The 16,106-nt window shown below is 44.3% G+C and overlaps 2 protein-coding genes across 2 annotated transcripts; one reads left to right on the top strand and one right to left on the bottom strand.

The window, feature by feature from the left end:
- The first annotated feature begins 1,772 nt into the window (after positions 1–1,772).
- Positions 1,773–4,324, top strand: SLC50A1 (solute carrier family 50 member 1). Its single transcript, XM_036755967.1, has 6 exons — positions 1,773–1,898; positions 2,229–2,306; positions 2,469–2,592; positions 3,166–3,327; positions 3,744–3,863; positions 3,944–4,324. Exons 1-6 carry the CDS (start codon positions 1,819–1,821, stop codon positions 4,043–4,045), a joined length of 666 nt encoding a protein of 221 aa, XP_036611862.1. The 5' UTR covers positions 1,773–1,818; the 3' UTR covers positions 4,046–4,324.
- A 1,094-nt stretch (positions 4,325–5,418) lies between these two features.
- DPM3 (dolichyl-phosphate mannosyltransferase subunit 3, regulatory) lies at positions 5,419–6,060 on the bottom strand. The gene is made up of 2 exons (XM_036757130.1): positions 5,977–6,060; positions 5,419–5,819 (listed from the first exon to the last, which is right to left on the bottom strand). The coding sequence occupies exon 2, from the start codon at positions 5,812–5,814 to the stop codon at positions 5,536–5,538; it is 279 nt and encodes a 92-aa protein (XP_036613025.1). The 5' UTR covers positions 5,815–5,819; positions 5,977–6,060; the 3' UTR covers positions 5,419–5,535.
- Positions 6,061–16,106: the final 10,046 nt, after the last annotated feature.

Below are 16,106 nucleotides of genomic sequence, written 5' to 3'. Positions count from 1 at the left end.
TTAGGTGTGTATGTATAGGGGTAGGGAGGTGAGGGGAAGGCACCAGCCTTGTTGTGTCAGTTCTGGTGTGGCCCCCTCCTATGCAGATCATAGATCAGCAACTAACCTGTAATTTCTGTTCCTAGTTGCCTCAGGATCAATCCACAGTCCATAAGGCTAGTAGTATGTGTCAGAGCCTGGATTTCAACCCACCTTTTCCTCATTTCCCTCCCAACCTATTACCCACACACTACTCCCCTTCAAGCACTCCAAACTGTCCTTGCTATTCCCCCTCTGTCCACTTTGCAGTCCTATCTCCAGTCTCAAAGTCTTGGGTCATGGCCGTCCCCATGTCTGCAATGCACACACTCTTCATCTACATACCTTAGATTCTTTTACAAGGGGTTAGCTCAAGTGCCCACCCCTAGGGGAGGCCTTTCCTAGTTCCTACAGCTTCGGGTGCCTTCCCCTTAACTCCCTACCCCTACACATACACACACACACACACACACACACAGCTAACAGATTTGTGAAGCACTTAGCATGGTGCCTGGCATGTAGTAGGTGCTTAATAAATGCTCGTTCCCTTCCCTCATATTTATTTGGTATATACTTTCCACATGTCTTCCTAGAGTATGTAACCTCCTTAAGGGCTGGGATTATTTCATTTTTTGCTCTTTATCTTCCGTACCAGTGCCTAGCACAGTGCTTGGCACACTGTTGTTCAGTTGATCAGTGATCGGTTGTGTCTGACTCTTCCAGGCCCTGTGGACCATAGCAGGCCAATTCTGTCCACAGGATTTCTTGTCAGAGATGCTGGAATGGTTTACCATTTCCTTCCCTGGTAGCTTAAGTCAAACAGGTTAAGTGACTTGCCTGGGCTCATACCACTATGTGAGGCTGGCTTTGAACTCTGTTCTTCCTGACTCCAGGCCCAGTACACTTGCTCTACTGAGCCACCCCTGCCAGGTAGAGGTTAAGTGACTTAGCCCGGATCACACAACTAGTATCTGGGGCCATATTTGAATTCGGGTCTTTGAGACCCCAGGCTCAGCACTCCATCCACAGAGGCACCTAACGATCGCACACACATGGGCCTGGCACGTAGAAAGAACCTGATAAATGCTTATTGATTAATTGATCCAAGGCCCACCCCTCCATCCTAACCGTCTCAGCGTGGGACATGATGAAGGGATCTAGACTGCGATATATATGCCAATAGCTATGGACCACGGGCGAATTACGTCACTTCTCTCATATTCTGTAAAAATGGGGATAATACTTGGAGGACCCGCCCCCTGGGGCGGTGGTGAGAAATCCGACGAGATAAACCCTGCACGACACTTTTCGGTTCTGAAATCGTCAGCCGACGTCTGCCATTATAACCGCCGTACACCTGCCACGTGGGAAGCCGAGTGCTGGGGCCTGGAAGGCCGGCACTTCCTGGTCAGGACTGCCCAGAGGGAGGGGGGAGGTACAAAGTGTTCAGGGAAATGATTCCTCGAGTGGGTGGGGGGAAGGCGAGGTCTCTAAAACTGGGTGTCAAATCGATCGACAAACACTTATGGAACTCTTGCTATGTCCGTGCAAGGCACTGTGGGAAGCCCGTGTTCCCGGAGCTGGGCTGCTGGGGAGGAGGCTGGCGTGGGCGGAGAAAACGCGGCGGTCCAGGGCACGTTCCCAATGCGCAGGGCGGGGAGCAGGTCAGCCTCGACATTCGGAAAGGGGGCGGGGCCAAGGTTCCGGAGGATTCTTCTGGGGCGGGGCCTGCGACTGGAGGCGGGGCTCCGAGGACCAGGCAGCCAGGCCTGAGAGTTCAGGCCTGGAGCTGGGGCCGAGATGGAGTCAGTCGCCGCTCCGGACACGCTACTCTCCTGGGCTTGCGTGCTTTTCACCCTCTGCATGTTTTCTACCGGCCTGTGAGAACCGAACCGGGGCTGGGGGCTGGAGCCTAGAAGGTCCCGAGGGGGAAGTGAAGCCAGGGATGAGGCCCCAGGTCTGGGAACTTAGAGCCTCAAGTTCAAGTCCAAGTCCACGTCCACGACCACGACCACAAGCCTGTAGTGGTGGGCTCCGCTGGGTTTGGTGTAGGAGGAGGGGGAGGAGCTAAGGGACTTGGGGGGCGGAGCCCACGAAAGAAATGAGTGGCCTGGAAGGTGAGGGTTTGAGCTTCTTCCCAGCAGGGAGTGTCTCACCCTGGTCCCAGCCCTAGCCCCAGCATCCTTTCTAACCCTCCCATCTCGTTACAGCTCGGACCTCCGGCACATGCAGACCACCCGGAGTGTGAACAATATCCAATTCCTGCCCTTTCTCACCACGGATGTCAAGTGAGGCCAGCTGGGAACGGGTCTTTGCAAGACTTTGGGGAGGAGAGGGAGAGAAGAGGGAGGGAAGGCTTTCAGCTCCTGGCCTCTGGGGTACTGGGGCTAAAGCCTCCTCTCTCTCTCTTACTCCCTTGGGGACTCAACCCATCGTCCGCCTGCCTGCAGCAACCTAAGCTGGCTGGGTTATGGGCTCCTTAAGGGAGACAAGACGCTCATCGTGGTGAACGCCCTGGGAGCCTTGCTCCAGACCCTCTATATGCTGACATATCTCCACTACTGTCCCCGAAAGGTAGAGGCCAACCCCATCCCCCAGCTTCTTAGGCCCTGCTGGAGTACTGCCACGTTGGCCAGGCAGTGTCAACATTTCCTCGAATTCTCCTTTAACCCGGTATTGATTGCCACTTTTTCCTGGAAGGCTGTCTTAGCTGGGCTTCCTTCTTTCAGGAAGCCTTCCTGTATTCTGTCCTTCTCTCCCCTCAGGGTCTGATCCCTAACCATATTCCACAATCATTGAATGGTTTAATTGAATTGGTTCCTACTTCCTCAGCACTGATCCAATTCAATTTAGCATCTATTAACCCCTAAATATCCGCCAGACTGTGTACCAGGTGGTTGTGGTGATGCAGATCAGAAATGTGGAGGAGGAGAATGTCTAGATGCTAATTATCTAGGGCTCAGTCTAGTTGGCTTTTCTTGAACTGGTGCAGACGAGCGTGCTCCGGGTCCATCAGATTTGGGGGCTTCATGCGTGGTTCCTTCCTCAGTCCACCAGCCCTCAAGTGACTAGGACAGAAACAGAGACTTGGGGATTGCTGAGGTTTGGGTAACTGGTGGGACTGCTGTCACTTCCTTTCCCCCACAGCGTACTGTCCTCTTGCAAACTGCTGCCCTGCTTGGTCTTCTCCTCCTGGGCTACAGCTACTTTCAGCTCCTGGTACCTGATTGGTCGTCCCGGCTGAGGCAGCTGGGCCTCTTCTGTAGCATCTTCACCATCAGCATGTACCTGTCGCCCTTGGCTGACCTGGTGGGTTCAGTGTGGGAGGGAGGGTTAGGAAGGGGTCATGGACACTTGGGTGGTGGCCTTCCCTCTGACAGGGAATAGGCACTGAAGGAAACAGCACAGAAACTAGGGATGATGTGATTGTCAGCCCCTGTGATTTGGAGCAAGGTTCCTTCCTTTATCTGGCTTTCAGTTTTCTCATCTCTAAATTGAAGTCAGACTAGATCTAGTCAGACTAGTCTAAGAACTCTTCAAGCTCTAAAATTCTTTTGATTCCTATGAACTTGTTATGCTGGAGGTTGGGGAGGGAGAGATCCCACCATCTATCTAGGTTTGGGGAGGAGAAGGTGCTACCTTGAGTAGAGGAGGCAGGGGGAAGGATGTGATAACCCTTCTTCTTGGGAGGGTGTGAAGGGCATTAATGACATCCTTCCCCACAGGTTAAGATCATTCAGACCAAGTCCACTCAATGCCTGTCCTTCTCCCTCACTGTCGCTACCTTCCTTGCCTCGGCCTCCTGGACACTCTATGGCTTCCACCTCAGAGACTTCTACATTATGGTGAGCCCAGGTGGGGGTAGTATTGGGTATATGGAATGGGAAACCAGCCCCCCACTTGATTGCAACTTGTTTCCTTCCAGGTGCCCAACATACCAGGAATTCTCACTAGCCTGATACGCCTGGGACTTTTCTGGCAATACCGCCAGGTTCAAGAAAAGACTTACAGCATTCTTCAGACCTAAGGATGGTGGAGGGTATACCCTACCTATCCTTTCACCTGTTACCTTGGTGCCAACCTGTTGCCAAAGACTCTTCAGCTATACCTCGTTGCTCAACCTTCTTAACCACAGTGGGGTGGAGCAGAAGAGGAAGGGGCTTCTTGGAAAGCAGAGGGGCCAAAATGAGGGCTTTTATTTGGGAGGAATTTTCATTTTTATTTTTTGGAGAGATTATTTTTTTAATGTGGGGTTGGGATAGTATTTAGTTGTGCCTTATAATAAACTATCACATACATAACCTTCCTCTGCACTCCTCAGTCTGTTCTCTGTGGTTCCACCAAATTAGGTTGGGAAATAAGGAATTTATCTAGAGTCAAGGGAAGGGGGTGATGGGTGGAAATACCAGAATTGAGAATTAAGGGAAGGTTTTAGAAAGTGAGAGAGGAAGAGATATTAAGAGGAAGGCAGAGACTAGAGTGGTTAGATATGAAGCTAGACTTCAAGACTTCTTGGAAGAATGAGGAGACATCTGATGGGGTGGGGGAGACTGCAGGGGGTAATTTAACAGTCCATCCTGGAAAATAATGAAAAGGGGAGAATCTTATTCCACTTGGACTATGCTATGAGGCCTTCTGGTGATTGATTGAACGAACTCAGGAAGGTCTGTGGCTTAATATATCATGCCTCAGAGCTGCAAAGAATCCCTAGTATTCTTGCCTTTGGTATAGATAGCAACCCATCCATTCCTGCTCAGATTCTCCCAAAATACTCCCCAGAGCAAAAGTCTTTGGAGGCATTCTTCTTGGCCTTTTAGCTTTTAATGGGTAAAACACTTGGGCTGCTCATCATTTGTGAAATAAGGAGCTTGAATTAGACTAATTAGATGCCCTTTGAGGTCTTTTCTAACTCTACATCTAATAGCCTGGGGAAAAGGTTTGTGAATTTGGGTGGGGAAAAATTACATTTGAATTTTCAGTAGCCTTTGGTTTCCTTTCATAATCTTGTATTTTACTTTATGTAAATTTTTTGTAAATATATTTTTATGTAAATTTTTATGTAAAATTTAGAAATTTTTTTCTGAGAAGGGCCCATAGGCTTCACCAGACTGCCAAGCAGGTCCATAACTCAGAAGGACTTAAAGAACCCCTGGTATCCCTCAATCTGAGTAAGGCAGCAACCTTTCATAGGGAAATTAGTTTTCCTAGTTCTGCTGCTCTCCATCTCCTCCAGTGACCTCTCAGTCCCTCCCTTCTCTCTCTCACCCTTCATCTTCTGCAGTGTCCTCTCCCTCCCCAAGCGACCCCTCTTCTCCAGTGTTTCCCCAACCTCTTGTCCATATGCCTCAGTCTCCCTAGGCACCCCCCCCATTCCTTTGCCCCAGAAATGTCCAGTCAAAGGAATGAGAAAAGCAGCATTTGCTCTTTTAATTTAGCCGAAGAGGGGCCCTAGGGGTTGCCTAGGGCTGGGTGGTTGGCAGGCAGCCGAGGACGTGGAAGCTTGGGGGCCTAAGAGGATCACAGTGTGAGGCCCTTGCTAGCCAGGTCAGCCTGGGCTTCCTTGATCTGCGTAAACAGTTCTTGGGCAGCTTCCTCGCAGTCACTGAAGTTGGCCAAGCGCAAACCCAGCGTGCCCAGAGTGTAGCTGCCCGCGGTGACCAGGAGGTAGACGGGTAAGGGTAATATCACATCGTGGAATTGTTTACTATATCCCAGGTTGAGCAGGTCCTGCACCAGACACAGCCAGATGAGCATCAGCACCAGCAGCGTGGATACCCACTGCTCCAGCTTGGTCATGGTCACTGGTGGGGAGGGAGGAAGCGCGCGTGCTGTGAGCAGTGCAGCCGCGGGGGCCACAGGACGCCCCTCTTCCCACTCCGCTCGCCTCCCGCCTCCCGCCCCCGCTGCCCCCCCAGTTCCGCTCCCCAACCCCTGGCCCACAAGCCGCTTTCCCCTCACCTGGCAACTCTAACCGCGGGCCAGAAAGGAAATCCCCTTCCACAATTCTCTGCAGATGCTGCGGACCCAACCAGGAAAGCTGGACCCTCTGCGCATGCGCCGATACTTGTGATGCTTCATGGGAGTTGTAGTCTTTCATGGAGTGACCGTGAGGCCTGCTGAGATGCGGCACAGAGCGCTCTCCTGCATCTCCGCCACTTTCCTCTACCTCGCTTTATTTCCCCAGTTTGGGGAAAGGAGAGAGGGTACGGTTGAGTAGGTAGGGGTGAGAGGGCAGGGAGAAGCCGTAGCCTCTCCCTTTCCCAGAGCCACGGCAAAAGACCGACTGCCACTACCCCAGATGAATGAATGAATGAATGAATGAATGAAGAAATGAATGAATGAAGCACACTTGGTGCTCCCAGACAAAGCCCCTGCCCCTTTCTGCAAACCTACCACCCCCCCGCGTTGAGATGACTCATAGGGCTTAGAGAGACACCCTCCCCACCTTCCATTAAGCCCCTGGGCTCAAACATGTTAGATTCTTTGAGAGACACAAAGCTTAGATGACACCCCCCACCCCCACCCTTGTCCTGCTGGAGCTTATGGCCTGGCATGATGTCATTTTTGTTTTCTAGACTCCTCATATATACATGAATGTATGTGTATCTGTATGTGTATATACATAAAACCTTACATGCTCTAGGGAAGACAACGTACATTATCTATCCATTCATACACGTAGACATAAATATATGTAACTTACATATATGCTATATATATTGGCCTTCTGTTTTGCTGGATTCTCTTCTATGTCTCTGTAGGTGTCCTTCGGGGTTCTGTCCTGGGCCACCTTCTCTTCTCCCTCTGTAACACTTCTCTTGGTGATCTCATTAGCCCCTGTGGATTTAATTACCTACCATCTCTATGCTGATGATTCTCAGATCTACCTTTCCTGCCCCAGTCTTTCTCCTGACTTCGATTCTAACATTTCCAACTGCCTTTCAGAAGTCTGGATGTCCAGTAGACATCTTAAACTCGATATGTCCCAAACAGAACTCGTTATTCTTTCCCCTAATCGCTCCTTGCCTCTTACTTTCCCTGTTACTGTAGAGGTTAACACCATCCTCCCAGGCCCTCAGGTTAGCAACCCAGGAACCCCATCCTGGATTCCTCATTATCTCCCCCCACCCCCACCCCATAGCCAAGCTGTTGCCAAGGACTGCTGATTTCACTTTTGCAACATCTCTGGTATATTCCCTCTTTTCTTCTGTGACATTGCCACCACCCTGATGTAGGCCCTCATCACCTCCTGCCTGGGTTATTGCAATAGCCTGCTGGTGGATCTGCCTGCCTCAAGTCTCTCCCCACTCCAGTCCATCCTCCAATCATCTACTAAAGTGATTTTCCTACAACACAGATCTGATCATGTCACCCTACCACTGCCACCCCGAACCCCTACTCAATAAACTCAGGTGGCTCTCTGTGGCCTCCAGGATCAAATACAAAATCCTCTGCTTGGCATGCAAAGCCCTTCATAACCTAGCACCTTCCCACCTTTCCAGTCTTCTTACACCTTGTTCCTTGTCACAAACCCTTTGACCCAGCAATACTGGCCTCCCAGCTGTTCCACAAACAAGACACTCCATCTCTTGCCTCAGGGCATTCCTTCTGGTTGTCCCTAATGCTTGGAACATTTCCTCTCCTCCACTCCAACCTTCTTGGCTTCCTTTAAGTCCCAACTAAAATCCCACTTTCTATGGAAAGCCTTCCCCAACTCCCCTTAATTCCTTCTCTCTGTTAATTATTTCCTGTATATAGTTTGCTTTGTATAAATGTGTTTGTATGTTGTCTCCTTCACTAAATTGTAAGCTCCTTGAGGACAAGGACTGCCTTTTGCCTCTTTTTGTATCCTTTGTATCCTTAGCACACTACCTGGCACATAGTAGGTACTTAATAAATATTGAGTGATTGGTTGATTGAAAAAGACTGAGTGAGGACAGCGACAGCCCTGGAGTCAGGAGGACCTGAGTTCAAATCAGTCCTCAGACACTTGACACACTTACTAGCCGTGTGACCTTGGGCAAGTCACTCAACCCCAATTGCCCTGCCTTCCCCCCTCAAAAAAAAAGATTGAAAAAGGCTGTAGAAACTCAAGGGATCAGAAAGGCCTCAGATAAGAGATGATATGTGACTTGAGCTTTGAAGGGACCTGTGGATTTTAAGAGGCTGAGGTGAAAGTACATTACAAGGGGAATCATGGGGGACAGATAGAGTATTGTAGCTTGAAAAGATGGTAGGATCGAGGAAGAATTTTTCTTCAAAGATGAGGAGATGCAGGCACAGGTAGGATACTCAGATATAGAAGAGGGTGAATGATTTTGGGGAGCAATCTAATTTTGGGAGACAATGCAATCAAGGGTACAAGTCTAGGTGTTGGCCTTGGTGAGGGGAAGGATAATCTCTTCAACAAAGACAAAAGTAAAGGCAGAGAGAATGCTACCTGATGACTAGGGCCTTTAAAATGTACAGGAAGGGAAAACAGAACATCCATAGGAAAGGCTCTCTATTTTCCAATTCAAGAAGTTGAGGTATTCTACTGAGAGAGAAAGCAGAAGGATGGTGTGGGACTATATAAATGTCAGTTTATTATTATTAGTAGGGAATATAGCACACACAAGTATAACTAATACAAAACCATACATTCTAATAGTGTGAGAAATGAATGCTATGTGGGGTCTAAGTGAGAAGGAAGGTCATTACCAACTGGGAGTGGAATAGCCAAAACCAGGATTCCATTCAGCTCAATAAAATACCTGTTGATCAAAGTTAAAGCTGAGCACCTACTGTGTCTAACACCATGACATGAGCTGTATAGACCATTGGCCTGCTTACAGTTGTTTATGTAATGCCATGGATTATTCAGGGCCTGGGGGTTCTAATACTCAATTCATATATGTATGTATGTATGTATGTATGTATGTAAGTGTATATGTGTGTGTATATATATGCATATGTGTATATGTGTTTGTAGGTGGGTAGAGATCATTGTATATGTGCATATGCATGTATGTATATGTATATGCTTATGTATATGTATATACACTATAAAAACCAGTGGCAAGGAAAGCAAAAGCTTTCGGCAAGGAGGTTCTTGGGATCTCCAGATCTCCCTTCCAAAATCCTAAAAACCACTTTTATATTCCTCTTGATTGAATGATCCCTGGCTGGGTGTCAAATCAATACACCTGAGGGCAAAGTCAACTTGCATTGTCCCAGGTCTGCACCATAGTGTTTATGCGCACAACAACTCTGGCTGGTATTCTGGGAGTGGGGGAGTTAACTCTAGCTCCCCAATTCCAAAAGTATCTTGGCCCACAGCTGGTATACACACAAAGGAGTGAGACAGACAGAGTTTCTACCCTTAAGGGTTTTACAGCCTAATTAAGGAGACAACGAGTCAAGGCATAAACACATGAAAGACAAGTAATAATAATTATTATGATTATTTGATTATTCTTAATAATTTACATTTGTACCTCAGATTCACATTTATGAGTTATTTTGCTGTTAAAAAGCATGTCATCTTATTTTCACAACAACTTTGTCAAATAGTACAGTGTAACAGGTAATTACATTTGATGTGCAGTCAATAGCATCTATATTTTTTCAAATATTTTATTTTTTTCCAATTACATGTAAAAGTATTTAAAGTCTTTAATATTTTTAATTACATGTAAAAACAATTTTTAACCTTCATTCTTTACATTTTTGAGTTCTAAATTCTTTCCCTCCCTCTCTCCCTCATTGAGAAGGCAAGCAGCTTGATATAAATCATACCTGTGCAGTCATGCAAAACATATTTCTATATTAGTCATGTTGTGAAAGAAAATACAGAGCAAAAAAAAATCTCAAGAAAAATAAAGTAAAAACGTGTGCTTCAGTCTGTACTCATATTCCATCAGTACTTTCTCTGGAGGTGGATAGCATTTTTCCATCCTAAATCCTTTCAAATTGTCTTAGATCTTTGTATTGCTGAGAACAACAAAGTCGTTCACAGTTGATCATCATAAAATATTGCTGTTACTGTGTACAATGTTCTCCTGGTTCTGCTCATTTCACTTTGCCTCAGTTCATGTAAGTCTTATCAGATTATCCTGCTGTCAACAAGCATTTATTAAGCACTTTCAGTGCGGCAGGCACCGTGCTAAGCACCGGAAATGCAAAGAAAGGTAAAAACACGGCCCTTTCCCCCAAGGAATTCATATTCTAATGGTGGAGACAGCATGTAAATAACTAAGTATTAATACAAGATAATCTCAGAGGGAAGACTGTAGCAGAAGGGCAGGAGGGGATGGGTGGGAAAGATTAGAAAAAGTAGGATTTGAAGTGTCTTAAAAGCTAGTATGCAGGTGAAGGGGTGGTCGGAGAGCATTGTAGGCATGACGAGGCACAAAAATTGCTTATTTTCCCTAATCTACAACTGAAATTCATCATTTCTTTCAATTATTTAAAAACATCCTGACAAGTGTTGTACATTGGACATATTTTCTGAATTTTTCAAAATATCAATGAGTTATGCTGATTCTTCCCTTTTTGATTTTTTGGGTTTTTAAAAAAAATAGTATTTGTTATATAGGGTAGCTCTCTGGTAGGGGAGGGGAGACGGATGTTGGAGGAAATTGTGGTGATGTGAAAAAAAAGACATCCATAAAACTTGTTTAAAAAAAAAATTCTGAGAAGAGGTCCATAGGCTCTACTAAACCACCAAAATGATCCATGACACAAAAAAAGTCAAGAAGCCAGGGTGTAGAGAGAGAAGAGGGGCCAAACAGAGCCTTGGGGGATGCTCGCTGTCAGTGGGTCTTCCCTAGATGAAGAAGAAGCAAAGAAGAAGAAGAAATATGGTTCAGAAAGGAAGACTATCTATACAATCAAGCTTAAAAACAGAGGCTCCTGGGAAATATAGCTTTCTTCCTGTGGACCAAATGGACAGAAGCTAACTCCCTGCATTTTTTTTTTTTTACAAATGAGGAAACTAGGCTAAAATAATCTATAGGATTTATCTCTTTTTTTTCTGACCTGCAATTTCCTTAGAGTGAGGAATTTCTGGTCAGGAAACTCCTTCCACAGATGGACAAGTGAGGCTGATGACTTAGTGCAGCTCTGCCTCACTTAAATCCAATTCACCCTCAAGTCAAGACATCACCCTGTGATGTCATTGGTGCTCTTCAAAAAAGGACGCACAGCAACAGTCCATAACTTAAAGACTTAGGGAGTTGCCTGGGCAACTAAGAGATGAAGTCATTTGTCTATGGTCACATACCTAGAACACAACTGAATCAGCACTCAGACCCCAGTTATTCAGATTCCAAGTCCAGGCCTTCATCCACTATGCCATACTCACAACCTCTGAAATATATGTGTGTGTATGTATATAAAACATACACATATATATCTGATATGTATCTCTGCTATCTATCTATCTATGTCAGAACTAGAAGGGACCTTAGAAAGTCCAAATCCAGAGAGTGTTACAGAAATAGTGCTAGACTTGAAACCAGAAGATCTAGGTTTGAATCCCAGCTCTGACACCAACAGTATTGGTATTGAACTAGTAATCACTTCTCTCTGCGATTCGTTTTCACAAATCTCTCTCTCTCTCTCTCTCTCTCTCTCAATCTCTATCTCTATCTTCTGAACTTAAAAAACAACAACAAATAAAATGAATATTTTTATATACGCAGAAGAGGAAGATTATATAAAACTGTAGTTCTCAATTTGATATAGCTTGCTTTTTTAAGGTATATAAAAATTCAGTCTATAGCCTTCAAAACTGTCTTGCTTCCATGTCTATGTTTCTTTTTGGCCTTCCTTCTAGTGTCTTCTCTGCCTTAAAAAAAGTGTCTCAGCAACTATCTTTTAGTTCTGTTATTTTCTTTCTTTCTTTTTGTGCTGCCCAATATCCCTGTCCCTGCTACAAAATTATTCTGCATCATGATTCCATCACCTCTCTGTCAAGAGGTGCTTAATCAATTATTATTCTTAGAACCATGATTAGTCCCTAGATCGTTCAGAGTTCTCAAGTTATTCAAAGTTGGGTTGTTTTTTTTTTGTTTTTGGCCTTTCTATATAATATTGCTATTACTGTATAACTTTACTCTGCATCAGTTCATACAGGGCTTCCCAAATTTGTCCCAAACTACTTCACAATTTCTAATAAGAATTCTAACGTATTCCATTTTATTCATATATGTTAAATGCCAAATGACAATGTTTGTTTGCTGTGAGGGTATATCCACGAAGTTTTATTGCATTTAGGTAAGCAGAAGACAGTATTGGTGATGAGGTCAGGAGATGTCTTGAGTAGGAGGGAGTGTTGGTGCATGATTTTTTGTTTGTGAATGATCATGCACTCAGTGTAGCCTTTGAAGCTGAGATGCAACAAAGGATGGATCATTTCTGTGCTGCTTGTATTAATTTTGGCCTAACAATTAACACCAAGAAAATACAGGTTCTCCACCAGCCAGCATCATAACACCCATACATAGAACCACTGGTTACAGCAAATGGAGAAGTTTTGAATGCTGTGGCAGGAGAAGGTACCAGACACTGAGGTCCTTTCTCAAAACCAAACTTTCAAGCATTCAAACTCTAATGCAGAGCTCAACTCCAATGAGCTGGCCACATTGTTCGAATGCAAAATGTATACTTGTCTAAAAGACTATTTTATGGAGAACTCACACAAGGCAAGTACTCACATGGTGGTCAGAAGAAGCGATACAAAGATACTCTCAAGGTTTCTTTTAAGAACTTTGGAATTGATTGTGTGACATGGGAGACACTGGCGCAGGACTGCCCAGCATGGCATGCCCACATCGGAGAAGGTGCTATGCTCTATGAGCAAAGCAGAATTGAAGTGGCTCAAAAGAAAAACAAGATGCACAAATTTAGAGAATCCACCCCAAAAGTTCACGTGCACTATTTGTGCTGAGCTGTGATAGAGCATTCCAAGCTCATATTGGTCTGATCAGTCACAGTCGAATGCATTGTAACTTGACTCTAACATGGTGATGTCATTGTGGTCCTCTTCAAGAGTGAAGGACAACAACCAACTGATACCATAATTTTTTCAAACATTTCCTAATTAATGTTATCAAGTCATTTTTCAGTTGCATCTGACTCTCCATGACCCTATTTAGAGTTTTCTTGGCAAAGATACTAAAGTGATTTGCCATTTCCTTCTCCAGCTTATTTTACAGATGGGGAAACTAAGGCAAATCAGGTTAAGTGACTTGTCTAGGGTCACACAGCTAGTAAGTGTCTGAGGCTGAATTTGAACTCATGAAGATGAGTCTGTCTGATTCCAAGTCTAGTGCTCTATTCACTTTGCCATCTAGCTACCCTCCTAATTAATGAGCTCCCCCTTAATTTCCAGTTCTTTGACACTACAAAAAGAGCTGCTTTAAAATTTTTTTTTCCATTTGGGTCTTTTCCCTCTTTCTTTGATTTTTTTTGAATTTTAGGTGTAGTAATGGAATAGCTGGGTTGAAGAGTATGCACAGTTTAGTGAGTTTTGAATGTAATTCCAAATTGCTTTTCGTAATGGCCGAACTAATTCACAACTCCACCACAAAGTACTTAGGTGCATCTGTTTTTTCACAGCCCTCCAACAATAACTTTCCTTTTTTGTCATCTTTGCCAACTTGATGGGTGTGAGGTAGAAACTCAGAGTTATTTTAATTTGTATTTCTCTACTTATTTTTCACATAACTATTGATAGTTTGAATTTCTTCCTTTGAAAACTACCCATTCATTTTATATCTTTTGACTATTTATCTACCAGGAAATAGTTCCTGCATTTATAAATTGGAATCCATTCCTTATGTATATGAGATTTTTATCAGAGAAACTTGCTGCAAAGATTTTTTTTTTCATGGTTCCCTCCTAGTTTTAAGTGCATTGGTTTTGTTTGTATAAAAACTTTTTAATTTTATATAATCAAAGCTGTTCATTTTTTCTGTGTGATTTTCTCTGTCCTTTGTTTGAATATAAGCTCTTCACCTACCCATACCTGTGAAAGGTAATTTTTTTCCTTGCTCCTGTAATTTGTTTATCATGTCACCCTTTATATCTGCACCATATTCATTTGGAGCTTATTTTGGTATATGATATGATGTGGTCTAAATCTAATTTTTGCCAGACTTTTTTTTTCAGTTTTCCCAGTAATTTTTGTCAAATAGTGTGTCCTTAGGTCTTTGAAGTTCATGAAAACTAGGCTACTAGCTTTCCTATGCTGTATTTTCTTTATCTGTAAAATAGAGATTAGACTAAGTGATTTCTAAAGCACCTTCCAGCTCTAAATCCCGTGATTCTAGGTCTTCCAATTCTCAAGTACACTGCTCAATTCGAGAGTTAACAACCCAAGAGTTGCAAGGAATGATTACTGTACAATATAGAAAGGGTTATAAGAAGTATATTCTGTATGATCTGTATTCTGCAGTGATCCTGTATGATCCTAACACTACAGCCTGTCATGATTAGGCAAGGTTCATGGAGTCACTAATATACATGCTAGCTTTGAAAGGATAAGTTGGATTGGAAGACATAGGGTGAGGGAGGCTATTCCAGGCATATTTGAGAAAGGAAGGATAACCGAACTTTACTGGAGTAGTGTGAAATGGAAAGGTGGATAGGAGCCAGACTGTGAAAAGACTTGAACACCAAGCTGAGAGATATGAATTTTACACTCTAAGTGAAGGGAAGCCTCAAAGATTTTTTGAGCAGGGAAGGGATATAACCAAAGCAATGTTTCAGCACAATTCATCTGAAGGCAGTAGGTAATACTTACTAAAGCAGTAGGAGCCTTTATTGGAGACTGAGACAGAATTTTAGAGCCAGAAAGGACCTTCAAGGAGCTTTTTCCTCATTTTCTCTTGTATGTTTCAAGTGACACATCTTTAGGCTTCATTCTGTCCACTCTTTTCGTCTCCATCTTAATCTCTTCTTTCTCTGCCTCCCTTTCCCTTCCTACTCTCAATTGATCTAACTCCTTGCCATTCTCCCCTTTTAAATCACAAGGAGACTGGGCAGGGGAAGCTATGGTTTAAGAATAAATCCAGGTTCCAGATCCCTCTATATTAAACTGCATCCTTTGTTTCTTCTTACTCGGGCAGGTTCAAGGGAGTTGTGGAACCTCTGAGACAGGTGGAGATCAGCTCAGGGTTTTGGGGAGGAGATGTGAAGTGGGAGGGAGGACACCTTACAGAGCCTCATCCCTTTTAGGTTTCCCAGGCTAATGCTGCTTTCTGCCACGTCTTCGAGGTAGTGGTGGTATTCACTCATACAACAACATTCATTCAGCATTTATTAAATACTTGCTATGTATAAAAGTCTGTTCGCCAGGGGAGATAAAGAATAATTAAGACATGGTCTTTGTCCTCATGGACAATCTAGCCTCTGTGCCCTCTTACACTCCATCTCCCATGCATGTAATGTACTCCACCCTCATTTCCCCCACTAAAACACTTCTCTTCTTTCAAGGCCACATTCAGGTGTTGCCTCCTCCATAAAGCCTAACAATTCACACAGGAAAAACCAAATGGATGAGTAATGTCTTTTGTCTAGACTATGATGTGAAGTTGGATGGAAAGATGATTCATATAAAAAAAGTGAAATAAAAGGTCTCATGTAGAAAATGTACAATTGGAAAAGGAGATGGTCTAGTAATGCATTAAGAGTAAGGGAAAGGGGCAGCTAGGTGGCGCAGTGAGTAGAGCACCAGCCCTGAAATCAGGATAACCTGAGTTCAAATTTGACCTCAGACACTTGACACACTTACTAGCTGTGTGACCTTGGGCAAGTCACTTAACCCCAATCACCCTGCCTTCCCCCCTCAAAAAAAAAAAAGAATTTCAAAATTGTTTAAGGGGGCAGCTAGGTGGCGCACTGAGTAGAGCACTGGCCCTGGAGTCAGGAGGACCTGAGTTCAAATCCAGCCTCAGACACTTGACACGTACTAGCTGTGTGACCTTAGGCAAGTCAATTAACCCCAATTGCCCTGACCAAAAAAACAAACAAACAAATAAAAAAAAGAGTAAGGGATAACATTTGGACAGTCTAAGTGCTGTGTTGGTACCTAGCTGTGGTAG

This window comes from Trichosurus vulpecula, chromosome 4 (genome assembly GCF_011100635.1).
Source record: "Trichosurus vulpecula isolate mTriVul1 chromosome 4, mTriVul1.pri, whole genome shotgun sequence".
NCBI classification, from domain to species: Eukaryota; Metazoa; Chordata; class Mammalia; order Diprotodontia; family Phalangeridae; genus Trichosurus; species Trichosurus vulpecula.
The sequence above is the reverse complement of the archived record's forward strand: the minus strand, read 5'-3'. Positions and strand labels throughout refer to the sequence as shown.

Coding starts and splice junctions, on each gene's coding strand:
- DPM3 (XM_036757130.1), bottom strand. CDS start 5,814: ATGACCAAGCTGGAGCAGTGGGTATCCACGCTGCTGGTGCTGATGCTC.
- SLC50A1 (XM_036755967.1), top strand. CDS start 1,819: ATGGAGTCAGTCGCCGCTCCGGACACGCTACTCTCCTGGGCTTGCGTG. Junction 2,593..3,165: donor TCCACTACTGTCCCCGAAAG/GTAGAGGCCAAC, acceptor TTTCCCCCACAG/CGTACTGTCCTCTTGCAAAC. Junction 3,864..3,943: donor TCAGAGACTTCTACATTATG/GTGAGCCCAGGT, acceptor GTTTCCTTCCAG/GTGCCCAACATACCAGGAAT.